The 18,604-nt window shown below is 38.2% G+C and overlaps 2 protein-coding genes across 4 annotated transcripts in view; one reads left to right on the top strand and one right to left on the bottom strand.

Annotated features, from left to right (window-relative positions):
* fancm (FA complementation group M) overlaps nt 1-18,604 on the bottom strand; it is a 42,724-nt gene that overhangs the window by 20,284 nt on the left and 3,836 nt on the right. The window contains exons 5-9 of the mRNA XM_039603488.1: nt 2,389-2,520; nt 1,332-1,464; nt 1,083-1,175; nt 803-907; nt 164-342 (exon numbers count right to left, since the gene is read on the bottom strand). Coding sequence (XP_039459422.1) covers nt 164-342; nt 803-907; nt 1,083-1,175; nt 1,332-1,464; nt 2,389-2,520 — 642 coding nt within the window. The remainder of the gene's footprint in view (nt 1-163; nt 343-802; nt 908-1,082; nt 1,176-1,331; nt 1,465-2,388; nt 2,521-18,604) is intronic.
* On the top strand, nt 7,303-18,197 carry soul3 (heme-binding protein soul3). 3 transcript variants are annotated; one of them, XM_031758206.2, is made up of 6 exons: nt 7,303-7,533; nt 7,637-7,906; nt 14,162-14,256; nt 15,537-15,678; nt 15,792-15,975; nt 16,083-18,197. In XM_031758206.2, exons 2-6 carry the CDS (start codon nt 7,663-7,665, stop codon nt 16,273-16,275), a joined length of 858 nt encoding a protein of 285 aa, XP_031614066.1. In that variant the 5' UTR covers nt 7,303-7,533; nt 7,637-7,662; the 3' UTR covers nt 16,276-18,197. The 3 variants fall into 3 exon arrangements, with proteins under 3 accessions (XP_031614066.1, XP_031614067.1, XP_039459425.1); XM_031758207.2 differs by having other exon boundaries at nt 7,303-7,906; nt 16,104-18,197; XM_039603491.1 differs by having other exon boundaries at nt 7,303-7,906.

The following is an 18,604-nucleotide window of genomic DNA, read 5'->3' as shown; positions in this document are numbered from 1 at the left end:
TACGCTATCCCTACCATCCTTCTCTGTCACACCAACCCTCTTTGTGTACTCCTTCAGTCTTTTACATAAATTAATCTTCTCCTGGCTTTTCCTTCTGCCTAGCAGTTGTCTGTGCCTCAAAACATTAATAACACTTGTCTTACTGTTTAAAAAAAGTGTCTACCTCCAGTTGCTCCTTTTGGGTAAAGCCTTTGACCCCCTTCCCAGCTGAAGCTTGGCCCATAAATGTCATGACCCTGATCAGTGGAGCATGGCGGTTCAACATGGCTGCGATCTCCTGTACACTCTCTCGAAATGATGAAAAGATCATCACACGCGTGCTTACCTCCTGAGGACCTGAACCTGGACATCGAGGAGACAGAAGAGAAACAGACTGAATAAAAAATCCCTTCAGTAATCCTGAGCTGAATTCTTTCTGTACTTTTATGACAGTCTAATTCAGACAGAGGAATGCTTTGTTCTGTGATCTTCTTGAAATTAAATACGCTCAGGTCAACACTACCTCAAGAAAATGTATTTTGGTTTTCAGTTCCAAGTTAATGAAACTATACTGCACCAAGCACTGTTATTTAAATCTCCTTTGTTAATAGATATAACCAATGTATGGATGCTACTGTTGTGGTTTAAGTTTACCACAAATTTAATGAACATCACATCCTGAGCTTCCAAAATTATTTGTTTTCTATAAACATAGCAAGAAGGATAATCAACCAAAACATGATGTAGTTAGAAGAGAATGTCACATTTCTGCTTGAACCTATGTGTGAGTCACAGCATAGCAGTGCTATATTAAGTAGATCACCATTATTGTTTGCTGAGCTCTCAGCCCACAGTCTGAAATGCCGCAGCACAACCTCCTCCAGTTTCTCCAGTTTGGGGTGGCTGTAAATGAATGGCTCATCTGGACCTACAAAAACAGTGAAACCAAAGCAGTGGATCCTTTGCTGTATTTTAAAGCAGGTATTTTTGTGATAATAGAAAATATCACTGATCAGAGTAAATTAACATATCAAAACTCTTCTTCTGGCTACATAACAGGCTCAAATATGTGAGCTATGTGAATTGAATAAAAACTTAAATACCAGCAGATGGCTTCATAAACATAGTTTCCATTTCCTTGTAGAAATCCATGAACGTGGGAGTTCTCTGCAGTTCGTTCTTGGCCCTGGACATCTCTGAGCCAAACAAAGCAAGGAGAGTCCTGATGTTAAAACCGTGTTTCCACCCGTGGATAATGTGGCGTTCGAAAGGGTACTGTTCTCTGACTCAACATATTGTTTGGATAAAGGGCTAAGAAATGTACTGCAAAAGTTAGAGGTGAGGTGACTGACCTCTGGATCCGTCCATGATTCCTTGGATGTAAAAGAAGAGAGATCGGAGGCCCATCTGCATTAGCAGCTCGTAGCCATGGTACAGGCTGATGCAAAGGGCAAAGTCGCCCTCCAGCATTCCCTGCTGTGGACCCTGCTGAGTGAAAGAGGCTGTGTGACTTCATGAGACCAATGTGGGATCAGAGTGACAGTGGAAGAAAATAAATATAATATTTGGCCATTAAGTGTGGAAAAATAGTACGAAAAATAGAACCATACATAACTTCTTCAACTGCAGCAATAACATTTTTTAAACAAAAATTGAGTATATAAAATGTTCCACTAACAAAGAGAATAATGGATTTCTTTCTCCACTGAACCAAAGACTATCGTCCAGCACACCTCAGCCCCGGCTTATTCTAAATAACCGTAAGCAACTGGAAGTATATATGCTGAACCTTATTTACACATGCAACACAACAGCACTTAATTTCATCTGGAGTTGTGTTTCTGTTCGTTTTGCAAATAAAAGCCAAAGCTCACTATCTTTTGAAATCTGTTTTTAGTGTTTACTAGTTTCCAAGGGAAACATCTGTCTCTTAGCATCTGCTAAGTGCTTAATTTTTTTTTCTTTGGTACTGCCCCCGTATGCCTGCTTTGGTACAGTGTTTTAACTGGAAACAGCTGCCTACTGTAGCATTATGAAAAGGAGATGACAGTAAATCAAAGTAGCATTAAGGTTGCAAGCCAGACAGATGAACACAAAGTCCTGCACAAAGTCATGATAAAGCTCTGTAGAGACAAGAGGGATAATTCTCTGTAAATGCATCACCACAGGCTACCCTCTTTCCATATCCTTGTAAATGAAGATTAGTGACTTGATTATTAAATAATATTCAGAACAACCGATGCATTCACAGTTAAATCATTGAATAGCTGGCTACATGTCTCGAGTTTCAAGGCGCCACATTTTCTTAAAATGGGTCTTAGTAGATGTAAAAACCTGTGTATCATATCATGTAAAATTACATATTACAGCAGACAGTAAATACCACAATGGGACACAGTCATTACATGCCTTGAGGTGTGGTGGTGGATTCTTTCTGAACTGATCCCTGGCAAGAATGAGCTGGTATTTGGTAAGAGTCCGCAGATCCTTGTGGCCCATCACTCGGTTCTGGACCAGACGAGACATGAATTTCTCCAGCACCTGGCACAAACGGAGGCAAACACATATATAGGTCATCAATTGTAGGCCACTTCCTGTTCTTTGATGGGGGCATTATGCATAACACTGACTAGTTGCATCCTAGTGACCCAGAGCTGGAAGGTACATCCAGGAACATACAGATGTTTGTTCTACTGATAAACAATCTCACACGCAGACTGAATGAAAATCTGACTTCTTAACACTAAATTGTGTTGAAGTGTTTCTCATCTCCCCTGTCCTTGTTTTCTTATAATGGGAAAACAGATTGAAGCGGTTTTTCCGAGACACAATTTTACCAACATCTATTCATCCTCATGACCACGGATAATGGGAGGCTGGGCATTACATTTTCAATTTCAGCTGGGTGGAAAAGCAACTCTGCAAAGTGAATGGAACAAAATTACCCTGGAAAAAAAAGTAGGTTAGCCGTTGGAGTCAACTAGTGTCTAAAAAACGAGATTATATAACACATGGCAAGCAATTTTTCTTGTTTTTTAGGGCATTCAAGCATCAAAATTAACAAAGTAAATAAAAGGTATTGTAAGGCAGCGGTCCCCAACCCCCGGGCCTCGGACCGGTACCGGTCCGTGAGTCGTTTGGTACCGGGCCGCGAGAGTTGAGGCTCAGGTGTGAAACGTATGGTTTTCAGGGTTTTTATAGGTTTTCAACGTTATTTTGTTATCGTTTTTATCGTTAACTCGGTTTTCCTGGGTCTTTTCACGTGTGTTATGAATAAATCTTCTTTTTTTCGGTACCGGCACTAGTTTTATTTTGTTGTATTCATCCGCGACACCTCATTGCCGGTCCGTGAAAATATTGTCGGGCATAAACCGGTCCGTGGCGCAAAAAAGGTTGGGGACCGCTGTTGTAAGGTGAAAATGTTATTAACAACCAGTTCAGATTTCTACTACATGCCAGTTTCATAACATCTTTTAGAGCTCGGCACATAGTTTAACAACACAAATCAAACAGCAGATGGCAAACATTCAGACCCCAGGAAGAGATAACGAACCAGAAATGAATATTTCCCGTTTATGAGTGAACTGAGCTGAGGCCTTGCCCCATATCTCCTTAACGACAACCTGTTTCTCTGAGATTAATATGCATCATAGAGCTTATGAAGACAAAAGCAAAGGGTTGAATAACAACCTTTCAGAAAACATCAAGAGCAATATCAGCTGACCTAAGCATTATTTTATGAGAGTCCATCTGGGTAGGTTCATGCTTCCTCACTCACATCAGGTGTAGTTGCCAAAACCAGCTTAACTGGAAAAATGGAGGAACCAGCTAAAGCCCAGTCAAATAACTTTTTCACAAACTCTGCATAAATCATACCATAAATATATTACACAGAGTAAACAGTCAGATGGAATTTAACATTTATCTTTATAAAATAGGTACTAAAAAATGTTTAGAATACGGTACAGAAGAAAAGGTTCTTTCAGTGATAATTACAGTTTGTTTAAACTCACACTTAATCCAGAATTACAGAAATAAAATGGTTACAATTTTTGTTCTGTAATGTAAATCATTCCTTAACTGAATTGTTTACATTTTAGAAACATAGGAATCTTCATTTCAACTTCACCTGTCAAACAGGGATCACATGTTCTGTTTGCTCACAGTTACCATGACTTTTTGTGCATAGATATATACATATATATGCACAAAAGTCATGGTAACTGTGAGAAAACAGAACATGTGATCTATATGTGATATATATATATATATATATATATATATTTATATATCTATATCTATATATCTATATATATATAGTTTCACAAACTGTATGTCACACAGGACTTTTTTCTTATTAAGCTCAATTAACCACCTCAATTAGGTGAGTTGGTTACAGCTAAATCAAAATTCAAAAATGGGTGCTGGATGGAGACATAATTGCACAGTTCATGTAGTACTCAATGTTCAATGTAGTACTGAGTACAGATGGGCAGCAAAAATGCTGTAGGCATTTCTATTAATGGTTACAATGAAATCTACCTGCAATATGACAAGGATGGAGCCAATGATGGATTTGCTTGTTTAAATGAACAAACACTCTGGGGATAAAACAGTTTTACAGCAGTTTCCCTTTTTTTCATTTACTGTGATATATTAGTATATCATCTGCAAAATGACAGAACACAAAACATGGGGTTTCAGACACTGCAGGCTTAATGTCAGAAGCTAAAAGCTCAGATGTTTTTCTCAGAACTTTTTAGAATCACTAGAAGGTATGATAATTTTCTTACTTCATCTATGCATCCACCATAGATGCTTGAACAACTTATTGATTGCAATTAAATTTAGTGTCAACAACAATCCTAGTCATTTATGACATTCCACTGATTTTCCACTGAACAAAGTTGTGTCTGCTGTAGCTGCTGTGTGTCCCTTAATCATGTTCATCTATTTCTTACTTACAAGAAAATTATTTATTATTTTACATGCCAAGAGACAGGACCGCTTGCAGCAACCAGCTTGTAGGCTGACAGGTGGAGCTCAGTGTGGAAATGTGTACACAGCGGTCAGGTCCAGATTATGAGATTACTCAGAACCAGATTAGTGAGGTCACTGTTTTAGGCTGCCTGGAATGTGAAGTGAAATAACAGAATGTGCTGAAAGAAAAGTGTCTACTCTGAAAGTAATATGTCTGATTATTTATACCTCCTCTTGTGTAGAAATCAATGCAAACCCTGCACTCAGTTTATAATTAGTGTCAGCACTAGTTTGTTTCCAAAGGTATCCAGTGATTTACTTTGCCGAAAGAATTACTTTGGAGGTAAAGGTTAAGGTGTTGATTTGCATTTTCTGATTTAAATGTGGAAACTGGGAATGCAAACTTAAAATATATTTTCATGTGTACATTTAGCACCTTGATCATAAGGCAAATGCTATCTGAAATAAATGTTTTCTAAAGGATAGTAATATAAAGATGGTGTAGACATTGCACTTTGATTTATCTAGTGCTAGCAAAAAAGAGCTTGGCCCAAATGACAATAATGTAGTTGACAGTCTCAATGAGCATGCGCTGTGGGTTCCAGCAGCTGATTGGTTGAGAGCCATGGAGCTAAGTGACGTGAGGAATCGGTCAAAAAGTCTGTCTGTAGGCAGCTATTAATAACATAACCTACACTAAACTGAACTCTCACTTTGTCATGTAAACAACGAGGAGGTCTTCATGGTGTGTCTGTGTGTCAAGAGTTCTGTGTCTGTATTTTTGTGTGCATAGTAAAGCTGCCTTAGTATCACTGACACTTTTGAATAAGTCTAAAGAGAAAAGAACCAACTGCTAAATGAAGAGTACACGCTCCAGTATGGTTAACCATGTGACAGCTGATGAGGCGACTGCTGCTACAAGGCTGCTGTTGTGAATCCATATCTGTCTGTGATGGCTTATAACGAAGAGACTTAAGGGAAAAGACAAAACTAGTGATTGTGTAGGTGGAAAGGCACAGCCATGGAGGGGCCACGGGTCCCCCCCACTCCCTCCTTGTAGAGCATTGTAGGTGTGTCTTTCAGTGTATTTACACAGACCCTCCCACACCAACTATAGTAGATTATATAATATCCTCTCTACGTGCCTGTTGAAGGGTGCAGCATGGTGGCTGGCTGTTGCAGTGACACAGATCAGAGGAAATCCTGCCTAGTCAGTCCCCTAGCGCACAAGTTCGCATGTGCTTATAATCCACTGCCTGGGAATAAAAAAAATCTGTAGAAAGACTACAGATTAAAAATAATTATCAAAAAGATCTAGCAAAGAAAAGAACTGATTACTATTTAAAAGACATTTTTATCACTCTTTTATAGGTTTTATAGCTTGCTTTAAATAAACGGGCAAAGATGTAAATGCTGGCCGAAAAATTGTGTTGTTAAGGTCAAGGATGTCATTAACTTCTTTAAGCATTTGGATGCAAAAAATTACACACAATAATGAAATGTAAAGCTGTTACTGTGACAGAAAAATACATTAAAATATATGATCCTTTAAGCTGACAGTGAATGGAAGTTTATTATACAAGTAGAACAGTTTAAATACCAATCTAGAAAGCATTTTTCTGATTGATTAATAGAAAAGGGGAGACAAAGGTTTTAAACTAAAAACTGTATATGTACGTAAAAAAAAATAACCAAAATGTAACCAAATCAAGATGTAACTGAAATAAGAGAACATGTATAATTTAAAGTGAAAGGAATACATTTTATAAAAAAAAATAAAAAGAACAACAGTATACTAGAAATGCATCTTCTCTTCCTAAAAGGTCAGTTAAAATGTCAGCTTCTCAAATGAAAAAATTCCTGGCTTTGCTCTGTTTTAATACAATTACTGTAATTAAAATTATTGATGTCATGGTCAGTCACAATCAAGCTACATGCTGTCACCATGTCGTTAGGGGACTACAAGATAAATTATAGAAAGAACTATGTAATTAAGCAAGAAAACAATTTTAGAATTAACTGAAAATGGGGGAAAAAATTGCTTGCAGCTTATTTGACAAGCAAACAACAAATACATAGCCTAATTGCAGGTTAATTATTTAATAAGTAAATAATAGCTACAAACGGACTTGAAAATTACTATAAAAACGCTGTTCAAGGGTCAAAAAGCATTTTTTTTTTTTAATGGTGCCATTAGCTAAACCTTTCTGGGTAAACTGCTGGGTGAGATATGTAAGGGTAGGGGGTCTTGGTGGGTGTGAGGAGAGGAGGTGGGGGTTGTGGGAGCCCACAGATCACGTGGTTTTACGGCCCGCCCTCATCTCTATAAACATAGCGCTGACCTCCGGCGACTACAAGGGAAGCGTCACGCTGCTGCGCACGAGCGAAAGAGACGTTTACTTTTTTGTTTTCAGCGGCTCCAAAGTGCTCCCGGTGAAAGAAGATGCGTCGTTTAAGTCGTATATAAGTCAGCTATGCAAACATGGCTATGTGCATCGGGTGAAGCTTAGCAGCGCCTGGTTTGTCGACCATAAAGTAAAGGTTGTCCTAATCTGGACAAGCAAAAACACCGCGGTGCGTAGAAGGAAGAAGACTAGCGCTTGAGCAAATCGTCGTTTCGGACGATTTTTAAGCATTTATTCTTTTGCCCATTAATTTGAGACAGTTTTCTCATTAGGTACTAGACAATTTACAACGAAAAAAATGGACCGAGGTGGCTGCCAGATGAGTGGCGGCGGTCCTAGTAGTGGAGACGGTAGCGGCCCCGACCGACACGGGATGATCACACTGGAGGACCTGGAGTCTTTCTCGGAGGACCAGCTCTCAGACTCTGGCAACGGGAGTCTCGAAGAAGAAGGCGAGACCATGGAGGAAGACGAAAATCCAGACCGCCTGCTACATTACTGGCAGGAGGTAGCGAGGGGACATCAAGTGGAAGTTTCTCAAGGTAAAAATATACATATCTATATCTATATACAGAAATTATATTGGGGGAATTGTTAAAAACAAAAAAGGTACATGCCAACGTAGCTGACATACACCTTGGCTTTTAGCCGCGTAGTTTTTGTGGCCTACTCTTCCTGTTTCGTTTATAAACTTTAATGTGAGGGATAGAAAGAGGGGGAAACAAGTCAAAAGAACAACTAACGGGATGTTTAATTTTGGCACTCAATTTTTTTTGAAGGATCCACGTACACTGACCTAGATTCCAGTTAGGGACATAGACAAACCTGTTCCAGCCAGGACATTTCTTAATTTCAGACAACCATGTGCTTAGTTCGTAAAAACAAAAACAAAAAAACCTTGTAAATTTTTTTAATTAATTTAAAAATGTGAACGTAATAAATGCATGCTAAAACTAAAAACATTTGCGTGCAGAAGGGTTGTAATTAAACAGGAAAAACAATAGGACGCACACAGAGTTGTGGTTCCTATTGTGTGCGCCCCTGGGGCCTCCAGGATCCCTAGTAAGAGCTTTAGTGTATAGAGCTTAAAAATGTGTTTTAATGGCTACTACGTTTTATGTATGAATATTTGCAGATTTATGCCTTTGGCCCACTTGAGTAAATAGTTCATCTGTCACAATAATAAAGCCACACTTAACTCTTACACAGAAAATAGGGGTGGGGGGCACAGTATAGTGAGTTATTGGATTCACATCAAATAAATGGTGTGTAAGGCTCAGCTATTGCTACAAAATCATGGTGCATGTATGGCACATAAAAACAGTCCAGCATATACATCTGTCTGCTTACACCTCAAAATATTCATAATATTGGTTTGCAACATTATAGACACTGTGATATTATGATAGAAGTATTAGGTCAGGGCAACAAATCTAATATTTATGTAGTAATAGCCTGCTTGATCTAATAGTAAATATAGTAATATTAGAGTTTGTGCTAAGATTAATAGAGATGCCTTGGCTTCCTTTTTTTGTTGGTCATCAAACAAAAACAAATTGTGTGGTTGATGGCAGATGACAGTCTGTTTTGTTTTGATGGGGAATACAAAGTGTACGCTCGCAAATTAGACAGACACATTAGCCACTCACACTGTTAGATGTGCCTAACAGGGCCTTTTTTCTCCAATATTTGCTTGATTCAGCACTATATCCCTGATAGAGGAATAACTCGGTAAGGTTACAGAAGTATAAAAACAAAGACTCTTAACATGTGCTTGACTGTATTTGTGATTTCACAATGGACCTTTTTTTTTTAACCTCACGATAACCACATGTGTGATATGTCTGACATAGAATTCATGAAATAAAGCTAACAGATTAGCACTTTGTTAACCCACAATGATCAACTCTGTTTACGGTCACTAGTATTTCCTTAACAATGTTTTGTTTCTTTGTTCCCTGTTCAGCCACAGGCTGTGATAGGTACAATTTTTACTTGTGCATTGTTACACCTACATTGCTTTATCAACACAAATAAAATTTTTCAGTCGTACCTGGACCTGATAGAAAAAAACGTCTTTTTTTTCCTGAAATTTGGGAAAGAGAGAACACCGAAAAACCATTTGTTAAAAGGTGATGCACACACATAACCAGCTATATATGTACAATGATTTTTGAAATCATACAAAACAATGTAGGTGTAGGACTCTTATTTCCTTGTTCATTTACTCGCTCAGTTAGACGAGCAGAAGGATGAGAGATGAACTAAGCAGTGTTCTCTATATTCACGACCACAACACAGTTGTTGGTCCATATGGCAATGTGTTTTTATGTGTGCATGATGTATTTACGAAGCGTTTATAATGTAATCAGGGTTGCTCAAGAATGCCATGTTCATGGTTTTAGGTTATAAGCAACAACTGAGATGCTGAGTCTGATTTGAATGTGCTATTAAACTGTTCCTCACATAGCATGTCTGGCACAAAACACACACAAACACACATGCCTCATACAGGCTTTAGATGTAATTTTAAGTTGCAACATTGCTTTGTGATTAACTTAAAAGTATTAACCACTGAGACTATTAATTCTGACACCAAATTGGCAAAAGAGGGTCGGTTTATTTTAGTCACTGATTCAATCAGGTCCTCTCGATTCTATTAGCATTCCATTATTTTATTTGGAAAACCATTGGATTGCCTGGTTTTTCCTGGCTCGGAATGCAGGATGACTAAGTAAGTTAAAATGGTTTGTCCACATACAGTAAAGGCAACAAGTCTGTGGAACTTTAGTTGACAGAAATCCATGAATTTTCCTGTTTGTGCCTTGACCACTTTGTAATTAAATGCAATTAATATTGAATATACAAAACCCTAATTAATAACAGAGTAAAAAGAATTTGGCAGCGGCACAAATGAAGAACAATCACAAGGATTTCATGAGTTTCAAAACCTTGTATGCAGATAAATTAAAAATTAATTCTGGCAGTGGTCCCATTGCCAAAATCTTTAGCCATGACTACAGTCTTCATCATTATCCTTTGGATCTGGTTAAAACATAAAAAGGTAAGATTACATTTGGTTGTGGGTTTTTTGCAGGCGTGCTCAGAATTGCTTTATGCAAAAAGAAAAAAAAACACAACCAAATGTAATCTTACCTTTTTCAGTTCATTCTGCTTTGCTGATTACTGACAAATGTTGCAAACTTGTAGTTTTGTAAGTTTGATTTTAGCATGTGAATTCAGACGTTGTGCTCGGCAGGAGCCAACAACAAAAACAGTAATCTTGTACTCAGGAGTCTTTCAAGTCACTGGTAATCGCAGATCTTGGAGACAGAGACCTGAACAATAAGCCTATTGAGATAAGGTGAACTTTAGCATTTTAATTCCTGCTTGACAGCAATAAAATGCTATTTTCAAAACACACTTCAGATATGTAACCCTGCCCTATGGGGCACTAAACCAAATCACAGGCTTCTTATTAGTTCAGCCTCTGTATGTCAGAATAGATGGATTCTTTTAGGCTAAATACAGTTTACATGTAACCTCTTGTCTATGCTTCAGTATATGTGTAACTCAAATTATTTAACAAAAGTAATTGTTTGTATTAAATATTATGTGGTGGCAAGGAACTTAAGAAAATTAGATGTACTTAGGAAAACTACTTTTATAACAATTAAAATAATTTAATTATCTGCTATCACCTTTAGATACCCAATCATTTAGTTTCTAACCATCTGCTATTTGTCTCTTTGGCTGCCCTTAGGGAATCCAGTAACAGACTGGCACATCCTCTTCCCTCTGTTCCCTGACCGCAGCACTAATTGAGGACAAAATCACTTGCTGGGCCTTTCTGACTCAGAGGGGATTAAATACCTTGCCTATGCTGGTACTGAGGTTGTGGCCTCGCTGTAGTACTAAGGAGACAAGCCTAGTAAACTGCTTTGCTGTAATTGGGACCGAGACCAGTGCTGCTGCTTTAAAATAGTAATAATTTGACCAGTACGTGATTATTAAAATGGCCGATGCTGATAACAGACCTGATGTTTTTGATATTTCGGGGGGTTTGTTGTTGTTGTTGTTGTTCACTTACCTTCCAGCCAGCTGACCACAAGTTCAGCGATAGTGATTTCTGAAGATATGACATCAAAAGCAATGCCTCATAGTGGATAAACCTTGGCCAATGGCACCATATAATCACTTCTTATTTTCCAGTAGGCCAGTGGCCAATGTTCAACTGGTGAATGAACACATCCCTGATCAATATATTGTAACTGGTATCCATAGCAACCAGTTTCATTAGAGGTTTTGTTTGTTTGTTTTATCATTGACTCTTTCAGTATACCCTGCTGGCACTACAGGAAAGTCGTTTAGACTGTATTTTTCATGCTGGAGACAAAGATGATCATTTCTAGTGATTGACTCACTGAAGAGTAAAATGAGGTCAAGAGAGCAGATATAACCAGCTGTGATGGAGGGATGAAGGGTTTCTAGCATGTAAACAAGTTGAATGTTCATGCCACTTTGAGTTCACTCAACACCCACTCCACGGTGTGTTTAACTTTACATCAGTGACTATCCAATGAACCAAGCTGATCGCTGACATGCCATAGTGTCCCTTAAGATTGACAGTATCACAGAAATTTAAATGAAATTTAAAAAAACAAACAAACAACAAATTCAGTAGTTAAGCTTGGAAGAAAAACAGACATATCTAAAAACAGACATATCTAATATGACAATGAAGGATTTGTGACTTCTGTTACAACAGCTTTAGTTAGTATTAACTAACTAATACTTTAGTTAGTATTAACTTCAAAAACTAACTACTAACTTCAGTTGCTGAAACTATTTTTGTGCAGTGTTTTTGTTTCTCTGTGATCTTTACTAAAGGCAAAAATGCGTCAAAAGAACAGACAAGGCAGTTTTATTTGGTCCAAGCTGCTTGAGTTGCCCAGCCCACTCAGGGTTTTAGTTTTCCTCCATGAGGTTTCCATGTCACAGACTGGACAAGGGTCCAGCAACACATACAGTACATAATAGGGGGACATATTAACAGAATTTAAAACCAAAATAACTAAAACAACAATGACATGGGCACGATTACATCGATTAGAGGTTCTTGTCGGCTTTGATTCATTTTTGATTAATTGCTCAGACCTGCTCCCAGCCAAACAGCCTCATTTGAGTCCAGCTTGATGCTTTATAACAAATGTTTAAGTGATGAAATAGTTTTGATTAACAAGTTGCAATTTGTTATGTATGTACAATTGGCAACTACAAGGGGAGTGAAACGGAGGTTAGTGGAACAGGAGGCACACTGAAAGTGGGACGTGACTACAGCTCTGTATTGATTAGAAAGCTCAGGTACAAAAACAAGCATTTGTGTTGACTGATCTGCGTCAGCACTGAGAAGCTTTGGAAGTCCTGCCATTGAAACTGATGACTTTGCTTGATTGTGCAAGCAGTACATGCCTGCATGTGTGTTGGTGGGGGTGGGGGCGAGGCTGTCGTAGATAAAATTTTAGAAATTAAAACATTTTATTGTTCATTCTGGGTCCCTGCTCCTAAATCTGGTTAACTATTTAATGAGGAAACTGCAAAACAACAAACAAACAAACAAACAGCAAAAAATATACATATGTTGAAAAATGGCATATTTACTTTGATTACAATCTGGTGACTGACTACCAAAGAAGTTTTGTTCCCTGGATGCAGGTGCATTCAGTAATGTTTGTAAATAATAAACATGTCTGTACAGTTGCTGTTTTGGCTGCAGCACAAAGTTCGTTTTTTGGTTTTTTTTAAATCCACTTTGCCACTTCATTTTGCATAACTAGTGAAAAACAAGGATTTCATAAGCTACAAAAACTTTTATTGGCAATTAATTAGAAATTTAGTGATGCTAATGCCAAAACCTTTTTGCCAGGACTGCACAGCGTAGCCTTTCATGAGATCCTAGTAAATGTTTAGACACTCTTTGTCTGTTACGCGCACCAGTCTGTTTACTCTGTGGCCAAGTAATTGATCCCCTAAATAACACACATCTCTCTGACCTTGTTGCCCTCGTGATATTGAGTGATAAAATGTAATTGAATTGGATTCACCTTAAGTGCCTGGTGTTTGATGGTTCATTGCTATAGTGATGTTAAGTTTGAGGATGAGTAGCCCTTTGGTAGTTGTAATCAGCGGAATTTACACTACAGTCTTTTTTTTGCAATAAATTATTTGTATGTTTAATAAATTAACTAAATGAAATGAATGAGCATAAAATACTGCAGAGTGCTGTAAAAGAGCAGGTGAATAAGGTTTCAAAACCATTGGCCAGTGCTGTAGTCTCTCAGTTAATACCAGTCTATACCTGGCCTTGGGCAGCTTTAGTCAATGTTCCCTTCCATCAGCTCTAATAAACATTACTCTCTTCAACATCCTGGCACAATGCTCTTCCCAGCTGGCAGCACTTTCTCCCTCAAACTAACAACACTGCCAGCCAACAGATTACTGGAACTGAGGACATTTCGCAGAGATAAAAAGGCACACTGCACATTTCTATACAATGCAAGAGATAATATGTACTATTTGGACATCATAGTAGGGAGTTGCGTGACTATACACATTTGTATTAATACATTTTAATTTCCTTAGCATGGAAGGACGAATATGGTATCAAGAAAAAGCCTGTTACTGAATTCCCAATACACAGGTTCAGTTGGGTGTATCTAACTGCCACGAACATGCTACAAACTATCTTATAGACGTGTTTTCTCGCGTGTAACGTGTTATGTTTGTCTGTTTGACAGATATGGCAGAACCCATTCAACAGCTAAGCACCAATAACCAAGGACGCAGTCACAGAGAGCAGGTCCCGTTTACCCTCCTTGGACGCAAAGAGAAGGTATCACTGACTTTTACTACTTTGTCAAGGGAAATGGATATAATCACCATCTTCCTATACATTTTAATGTTCTGCATAAATGACAAAAGAGAGCAGCTGCCAAATAGGTCACCCAGTTTAAAGGACTGGAAAATATCTACACTGAGAAATAGACTTGAATATTTATACCCTCCAAGTATTTGAAGGGTCCATCAAAAAGTTAAGTCTACTCTACATAAGAACAAATACTGTAAACTACTTAATACAGTGGAGCCATGTTTTTGTCAATAAACCTAAACATGATTAAGCTCATAGCAAGTTTATGTAAATATAATTATATATTTAAGTCTGACATTATTATTGTTATTATTATCATTATTATTATTGTTATTACACCTGAATACCCCCCAAATGTACTACAACACACATAGGATTTGTCCAAATAAATGAGTCTTCTCTACAGATATCCAATAAAAAACCAAAACACAAATGTCAATCTACAGTCACGTATATGTTTTCTCTGTGTGTGGGTCAGATCTTTATTTCTGTCAAAGTGATCGTGTCACCCAATACAATAAGCTGTTTAAAGTCCTTTGTGGACTGTATAAATAAAATGGGCTAATTGGTTTAACTTGAGTTAATTAGTTCATTAAAACTTGGCCTGAGACTCCAGTTAAACAAAGGGCAGTCACGGCACGCTATTCTTAGAGCAGTTTTGGGCACCTTGTAAATCACAGGTTGACAGCAAACTACAAACATTTTGCTAACATCCAGAGTCCAGTTTCTTTCCTGAATCCTGGCATAAAACATGCTGTCATTTTAAGTTGATTTTAGATTTACAGATCGCACAACCGTAAGTGAAGAAAAATAAGGTTGTTGTACCTGCTTAAGAAAAGTTTCCTATGCATTTAAGAACAAGCGTTAAAAAAAACAAAAAAACAAGTGAATAGAACTGAGGGAGTTTTGTAGTAAATAAGAGGTTAATTTTATTTGGAAGGCTTAGTGAAGACTCAATTAAAAAAGAAACAAAACTGAGTGCATAATTTGCCTTTGTAAAACCTGTAACCTTATTTAAAAAAAGGAAAAAAAATGTGGCTAAAACAAATAATTTTGATTTGAAGCATTTAATATCCACAAGACGTGCTACTTTTATGTACGCTTAAAAGGCCAAACACTGTACTTGGTTTCTTGAAATATGCAGATCTGCAGACATTAGTGTCCACAGCAGTCAAAACCTTTGCTCCGTCCACCAGAGTATTCTTAGCATGTTTATGTTTTTGTCTCTGCGTTTTCTTTGTCAGTGTGGTGAGATCCTGTATGAGAAACGCCACTATGAAAAGGGTCACTGGGCTTGTATAACAATGCGTGAGGAGACGTATGAACAGAGCATTTGCTATGGCTTTATGAGGATAATGAGATACATCTGCCAAAACAACTCCTTAGGTGAGTCCGGAAGCAAGAGACTGTTTCACACATACGATTAGTGGCTGGCAAGCTGACTTAAGCTATTCCTTATATCAGCCTGACAGCTATATTTTGCTTTTTTCTACATGTAGGTGACTATCTGGGCATGACACTGCCTATTGTAACAGTGGTGCGCACAGATGAGAACCATTCTGTAATATCCCCTGATGTCACTGTGGCTTACTTCCTTCCCTCTGAGCACCAGGCCCAGCCCCCCCAACCTCATGACAGCGACATTGTCATTGAGATCTGGCCTGCCACTGTTGTATATACGAGGTTAGTAGCTTAAAAAATCTTTTCTAAATGAGCTCCCTCCTTTTGTTACTGACTTCACAGTAAGTGATTATTAAGGTTAGAATTTGTGCTTGGTTTTACACTTATAGATCACTCCTTCCCTCTTCCAGGGCCTTTAGCGGTCCCACCAATGAAGTGACCATCATAAACCAGATAAACACCTTGGCCGAGCTGCTGGAGTCTCCAGGAGTGTGTGTCAACGACTCATTCATCGTGGCCGGCTACACCAACCCTGCTCACAGCAACCGTCAGAATGAGATGTGGTTTTTAGAGCGGCGCTGAGGGAGAGCGGGATTACGTGGCATCCTACCTGTGACCCTTAAGCCTCATAAAGACTCCCTTAACACTGCCCCAGCTTAGCTACAGCCTCAGGTGCAACATCGTCGTCAGTCACCACCACTACTACCTGAAATGACCACCAGCCTAGCAACACTCCTGAACAGTCTGGTTTCATCTTCAAATGACAGCAAGCTCAACCTTTACTCTAACCTCAGTCAGTTTTCCTTTCTGTTCATTTTAGTTAGATCATTTGGCACACAAGAACTGAACTTGACCACTGCCATAGTCTTGTGAACACTACTCAGATGATAGGGTGAAGCGTAGCATTCATCTCCTGCTTAAAGATGGCTAACAACCTTTTCCTAAGCACACTGCCCACTAAGTGGTGTCAGAAACATGCAACAGCCTGCTCATCTGCAGAGGAGTCAGGCTTCGTGGTGGACATGCAGCCTTATTATGCTCCCTTCTTGTTTGTTGCGCAGCTACAATGTCTTGTTATGGAATGACGCTGTGATTCTCTTGCTTATTGAGGCATTTCCAGCTCTGCCACAGTTGATCCACTGTTACTTTACCTCTGGATTACATACTTCATTACAGGTTATAGGTCTGTGACAACAGTCACACTGCATATTCTGTTTCAGCAAAAAGTGCAATATTTATTAGATAACCATAACAACATGGCAGTACCTGGGCCACTAACCTAACCCAATCTAGGTGCGTTCAGTTGATGAAAGTTTAGGAGGGGATTCTGCAGCATCCATCTTGACCTGAACTAGTGGCTTTAACCATAAATAAGCTCGACACAAACGGTGACGTTAATTTAGAAAACAAGCACTTTTGAACGTAACTTTTTCATGTGTGTTTGCACTTGAATGTAAATCTACAGGACAAGGGGGTAACACGCAGATCACTTCTACAAACCAAATGCTGAAACACTCACTGATATATTTTTTTTTATTCGCTAAATGACAATCATACAGTACTTATAGATTATACACATCCTTTTCTCTTAAGAAAATAATGCAGTGTAACGCATTCCTCATGTTTCAGGTCTTGTACACACACAAGTAGTTACCCAAGTACCTCTTTTTTGTGCTTTAAAAAAAACGCTACTTGTTAGTATTAGTCATCATTCACTAACGATTGCAAATACTACTGCTGCTGAGTAGAGACGATGCAAACTCGTTGAGAGATACGCAACAGAGAATATAACTGTGATAAAAATAGAAGGTGAAATTCTGATTCAGTTAAACTCATCTTCTATCAAAAGAGGAGTCTATAAAGAGATGGATGGTTTTCTTCATTATATTTTAATATAAAATCATTAAATTGAGAACTACAGCTAACACTGCAGTTTGCAATAACAGGGATTTTTCTCTTCTGGAAATAAGAGAATCTCTCTTCCAGTGAGATAAACCTGGTAAAGAATTAGCCAAATTATCACAGTGTGAGGATTTTTACCAGAACATTTGTAGCTTTTTTCTTTATTTTTTTTTTAATGTAGGAAAATACAAGGTAAAAATGATCATTATGTGAAACGGAGAGCATTACAATTAAGAAAGTTGGTATTGGGTTGGGGAGGTTGCCCAGTCTTAATCTCAAGAAGAACCGGTTAACATCAGTGCATCCAAATCCAAAGAATTTATTCTGCATTAAATGATTGTAGCATTGATATGATACTCTGTGACATCTGTAGGGTGTAAACTCTTGCAAAGCCATGTTACGTGTAGGTCGGTATTCCCTCTGAGAGCCTAGTTATATAGCAACTGCAAGTGTCTGGATTTAATTTGTTTTTGCTTTTTGTTTTGTTTTCTAGTGTTCTACAAAAGTGTTATGTAATGTGAAAATTCAAGTGCACCAACATGAGCTACTGTAGTTTTCTTTGTTTAATAAAAATGTGCTTGTCTCCTGTCTTTTCAAATCTACTCTGGTGAAGTTTTTACAAGGTTGACATACACGGAGCTTGAGCTCTGCGCATATTCATATTCATGAAGAATTTAGTTTTATTAAATAACGCCCAGTCTTATGAGTCAGATGAGCTGATGATAAAGCTCCAGATTTACTACGTAAACTGTTTGGATACAAAGAAGCTGCAGACAAAATTATTCTACTCCTTGCCAAGTACAGTCTAAATAAACAGTCTGAGAAAGGGCAAAAGTCAGATCACTTCATATGCTACCAATTAACCCCACCACACACACGCGCATTATGAATTACAAATACAACAAATGAGAGGTTTAATTATTACAATAATCATTAAAAAAAGGCAGCCAGCAGAGACAAAACATGAGGGATAGATTGTGTTATCTGTTGGTGTGCCAAGAAAACAAGA

This window comes from Oreochromis aureus, linkage group 19 (genome assembly GCF_013358895.1).
Source record: "Oreochromis aureus strain Israel breed Guangdong linkage group 19, ZZ_aureus, whole genome shotgun sequence".
NCBI lineage: Eukaryota > Metazoa > Chordata > Actinopteri > Cichliformes > Cichlidae > Oreochromis > Oreochromis aureus.
Note: the sequence above shows the minus strand (reverse complement) of the source record. Positions and strands in the feature narration are given on the sequence as shown.